We start from the raw sequence: 5,268 nt of genomic DNA on the forward strand, positions 1-5,268 counted from the left end.
CCTGACTGGTCCAAGCTGGGGCCAGGACCACAAGGGTCAAAGGGCCAGGGGTCCACTGTGAGGAATGTCCAAGAGCTGAGGGCCTGGGGTTCCAACTGGCCTGGAAGTGGGCCAGGGCTAGTGAGCCGAAGGTCCTGGGGAGGACTACACCCATAAGGGGAGAGCAGCTCAGGGAGCTATGCAGCTGGGAATGAAGGCAGAATAGGCTGCCTGAACAGAGGGATCTAAGTGGGGTCCAACTAGTAGGATTCTGGGGCCCAGTGCAGGGCTGGTGATATGGATAACATCTGGATGCCATCTTTGAGGCTTGGGCTGAGGTGTAGGGGAGGAGCAGAGCTGCAGATAATGCCCCCTGGCATCATGGCAAGAAATGGGCAGCCTCCCGCTTAACTAACATCAATTAATTAACAACAAGGCGTGGTGGGTGAGAAGGCAGGCGGTTAGCCCAGAAACAGGTGCGCAGGCCACAGGAAAATCGGCCCGGAGAAGGCCCCCTGTTACAAAGCCTTATTTCAATGATTAAAGAATAATGCAGACCTCTTAGATTTGGAATTTTTCAGCCTCATATCCTTCAGCAAGAACACCTTAAGATCAACATTTACCTTCAAATTTGGGAGCACTGTTCTGGGCCGCCAACCTATAAATTGATCTGGGCTTACCTCGTTAACTGATGTGAAAGTTTACTCTATTGCTCAAAAGGTCTCTCTTGAAAATTTTCTTACTACTGTAAAATTCTTTTCTGTAAGCAGTAAGATACCAAAATTTTATCATGGCTCAAAATTTTGGAGCTTAACACTGTCAAACCATCACCATGGTCAGTGACTATTTCTTCCAGATAAACTAAAAGGCATTTTGGCTTTCTTGACTTGTTGAATTTTTGTTCTATGGGGAAGCAAAACTTCCTAAATATCTGGAAAACAGTCCATGACTCATGGATATTTGTTTCCCTTCCTGTTATAAAAGCCTAATGCTACATTATATTCCAAGATCTACTGGGTAATGCTGAGGGGGTGAGAAGCTAAGTTTGTCTGTATGATTATTTTGCACAGTTCACACAACTCTGCTTTGCATTTTGGATTCTGCTCTTAACTAACTCTCTTCATTGGCATTCAGACTCCTCCTTGACATTTTTAGGCTTCAGTGTCCCACATAGACCTTTCCAATATGTTGTTCTTCAGAAAAAATGTATGACTATAGTCTTAATTGACATACTCAACATAGCCTGAATCAATCTAGCTTGTGTACTTGCTAGATTGATTCAAATCTTGCTGTGGCAGTACAAAGCTGCTTAGCTGTAGCAGTACAAAGCTTGGCATGGGCCATCAAGACAACCCGAAAAACTTCCAGAGACTCTGGGGAGCTGCCCCTGTAGCATTTGACCTGCACAATATGTGGATGTGTGCATCCCCAAGCCACAATGAAGTTGGACGGCCCTGCAATTGAAAATGAAGGTCTCAATTCTCTAAGAGTTCACTCACTGCATGTAAGTGACAGTCTGGATGTAGGATGAACCATGTAAGTAACAGGATCACCCATTCAACCAATTAAGAATACGGTTTGCTGTGGTGTATGAGGAAATATGACTCTCTTAGTCATTTCTAATTTCTGTGGTGAGGCTAGCAGGCCACTGAAAGTAGTATCTCATAAAATGCTTCTACATGCCATCCTACATCTCTGGAAAATGAAGTAATCAATAAGTTTCCTGTATGAATGGCTAGGGTTTTCTGTAGCATGCATGGAAAAGAGACACAACAAACAGACATAAAAATACTGGAATATTTTGATTAAAGAAATTAAGTCGTCTCGCAGGATCCTTGTGCATAACACTATCGAGCTCTTCTCCACTGCAGAGTTTGAATGTTACTAGTAAACTTCAGTGGATAATTATTATTTTTAAAAGGTCTGCTTTTCAATGGTATGGCTTTCTACGTTCTGTGTGATTTACTATGAGAAATGAGTGAGTAGTTTTCAGCTTGTATCAACACACAGGTTACATAAATGTACTACATTTTCCAGGTGACAGCACTGTGTCTATTGACTATATCTGCAAACTAAAAAGCGGTGATACTGATTCCATAATGAAGATTCAACAGATTGTATTCCTTCATCTATCAAAATAAGATAATCTTATTGTCACTCATCTTTGTGTTTTTCATATTGGGGAATACCATATGAGGCAGCTCCATACAAAGGTATTTGCATTAGACATTATTAGCTTGCACAAAGTGTCACACTAACATAGCATTACTGCTCCTGGCTTAGGTGTTAGCATGTGCTCAGCTAGCTCAGGGAATTTTTGCATGTCACTGCTTTGCACCATATTGACATACCATCATTATTTAGTTTTCCTTAACCAGTGAGATACTTGTAAAAGCTCCATTATGGAGCCAGGATATGGTTCACTTTATCCTGAGACTCCTTGGATCTATGCCATCTTGAATATTTAGAAGACTAAAGATATGATGAAGCCTCTAGACAGGGGCAGCACCAGCCTCTTTCTAGTGGGGAGGGCTGAGGTGGGCTAGACAGAAAACTGAGGGGGCTGCACTATACACCTTCTGGCCAAACATACTTATTTGGCCTGGCCAGAAGCGCTATAGCCCCCCACAACCCCACAGTGCTGCCTCTGCCCCTAGACTGTTGCTTGGAGATGGTTAATTTACCCCATTATCAGATGACTGGGTTAACTGTGGCTTCCTCAATAAGTGGCCAGGGTCCTCCCTAGCATATATGAAAGAGGGATAGAAGAAGTAATCATAAAACAGTGGAATAGTCTGATTAAAAAATAAGATGTCTCAGGATCCACGTACTTATGCTACATTTCACATTTTGTGAAATGGATTCTTTAGCCAAGAGCCTTCTTCAACATGTTATTAGTTCTCTTTTGTGGTAGATACAGTCAGAAATTTGAACATTTTAAATCTTTGTGCAATGGCAATATTGATAGTTTTTACAACAGGTTGTTATGCTCACTTCAGACAATTATAGAGCAGTGATATAAGGCTTCTGGAATCCTAATAAGGTCAGATGGCATGTTGTACATACTGGAATTATAACTTGCTCATCCAGTATTCCAAGCTTTTGCTTTCATACCAAAAGAATGACTACATAGGTGTTTACAGAAATGTCAGCCCCGTATACTAAATCAACAGTCCTTTTAGCCAAAAGATGGTCAGAAAATGGAACAAATGCATTCATAAAACAAAAGTGCAGCTGCTCAACTTTGGGGCAGATATCTACCAATCATAAGCACAATGTCCACCACACAGTACAAATGGTTTAACTCTTTTTCTCCATCTGGGGATCTACCTTAGGCAGATGGGCTTGCAACAAGAGCAAATACCAAATATTAACAATTTTATCCAAAGGAAGCAATCTCAGTTTCATAACTAGTATCTTCTTCCTGAACAGTGTACAAGAAATTTCTACTTAAATGTCTCCTTCATACCTTTACACTATATAAATAAAATATCCAAGTCAGTGTATACCTCCGGTGTGACCCTGCAGATGCTTCAGTCATAAACCACATTCCATCTGGTCAACATTGTGAAAAGCTGTTGTCACTGTTTCAGCATAAGCTGTATCTTTAACTATTCTTCAGTCTCTCCTCTTTCAACTTATAGGTCTGTGCTTCTTTTAGGATAGGGACAGACATTCAAAAAGCCTGAGCCTGAACTGATTTAATCTTTGCAGGTTTGTCTAACCTGGCTAAGCTGAACCGGTTTGTAACCATACAGACATCCCTTCTGGACTGAAGAAATGCAGGCACATGCCTGCAGTGGCTCAGGCTAGAAGCTGGGAGGCTAGAGCAGCCCTCCCTTCCCTTCCCCAGTAGGGAGCTGTTACACAGGGAGTTGATAGCATTTAGCACCCCATCAAAACAACAAAAGTCTCTTTTGTTAGTTAAGCTCTTCTTAAACAGCTTTTTCCAAGGAAAGAATGGTGGGATATTACCAGCTACCTGTTGATTAGCTCCAAAAAGCCCTAAGCGGACACTGTCCTGTCTGCCTTAGACACCTCCCAGCATTAGCCAGCATACCACATGCTGCTACTGTCTGTGCTGTGGGAGAGGGGAGGGGGGAATCCCTACTTGAGTGAGGATGGGAAGGGGGGCAGGAGGAAGCCAGGCAGATGCTGCTGTGCCTGCAATCTCTCCAGCCAGGAAGAAGATGGGTGGGGACAGCCCTGCTGTGAAGCAGACAGCCCTACCCAGGGCTGCAAAGCACCTGGGATGCTGGGGCACTCTGGTTTAAGTTAAACCAGGAAGGACTCTGGGACAGACATTGCAGAGACTGGTATGGCCCCAATCAGTTAAGTCTGATACGGCATTCAACCAGGTTTATCTCAGACTGGTTTCAGGCATTTTCAAACTGGTTTATGTGCACTGAACATCTGCTCTGTTACAGGTTTAAACCAGTTTCTGATCATTTAAGCTCGTTTATGTGTAACGTCTGTCCATAGCCTCAAAGTGCAATAATGTAATTCATTTCACTTTTAGACTGGGTCCCCAGGTTCCATCATCAATCTCTGTTGTTCATGTTTTCTTAGCAAGTCCACCTGGGTTAAGCCCTCCTAAATACTTCTCTTCAGGAGTTGTGAGAAGTAGGTAAATGGAGTTACATCAAACAGTTTCTTTAGAACAGAGTATTATTTATTGACATACATAATATCTTGCCTACATTTAGTATTTATCTCAATGCTTAAATAGGCTTAACCTATGCCTAGTACCCAAAGAAAAAGAAGGCTAGTCTTTTCAAATACCCATCACTTACAACCCATGAAAAATGTTGACTCAATGGCAAACAGCCAGAGGAAGGGCTATATATGTGGTCCTCAAACTGAGAATACAAATTTGGTACTCCAAAGAATGCACTCCTATGCATTAGAATAAATTCGGTTGGTGGATCAGACACTTGTGAAGTGGTGAGAAACACTTCACTGTACCAGACATAAAAGCTGCAAGGCAAAAATATAATCTCAAAAGAAAACTTGCTTAAACTAGTTTTCTTATCGAAGGATATTCCTATATAGCATATAGGAGGAATGCCAATATGGTTCAAAAATAGAAATGTAACATAGGTCACTGCCTCTTTGTAATTCCTTGTCTTAGGGATCAGGCTTGTAACACCTACTGAGTCTTATTTTATTTTTTCTGCTTACATTCTATCTCCTGCCTTGAGTTAACAAGCAGCCAACTGATTACAGGGTGTTAACAAAAACCTTTTAATAAGCTGACACCCAAATTGTCTGAAAGGTAAGGAAATGGCT

At 41.9% G+C, this 5,268-nt stretch overlaps 1 protein-coding gene across 1 annotated transcript in view; it reads left to right on the forward strand.

Annotated features, from left to right (window-relative positions):
* The first annotated feature begins 1,417 nt into the window (after nucleotides 1-1,417).
* The window catches only part of JMY (junction mediating and regulatory protein, p53 cofactor), a 163,975-nt gene continuing 160,124 nt past the window's right edge, over nucleotides 1,418-5,268 (forward strand). The window contains exon 1 of the mRNA XM_019518250.1: nucleotides 1,418-1,483. Within this exon, the coding sequence (XP_019373795.1) occupies nucleotides 1,418-1,483 (66 nt within the window). The remainder of the gene's footprint in view (nucleotides 1,484-5,268) is intronic.

Source organism: Gavialis gangeticus, unplaced genomic scaffold (genome assembly GCF_001723915.1).
Source record: "Gavialis gangeticus isolate Ggan-Ray unplaced genomic scaffold, GavGan_comp1, whole genome shotgun sequence".
NCBI lineage: Eukaryota > Metazoa > Chordata > Crocodylia > Gavialidae > Gavialis > Gavialis gangeticus.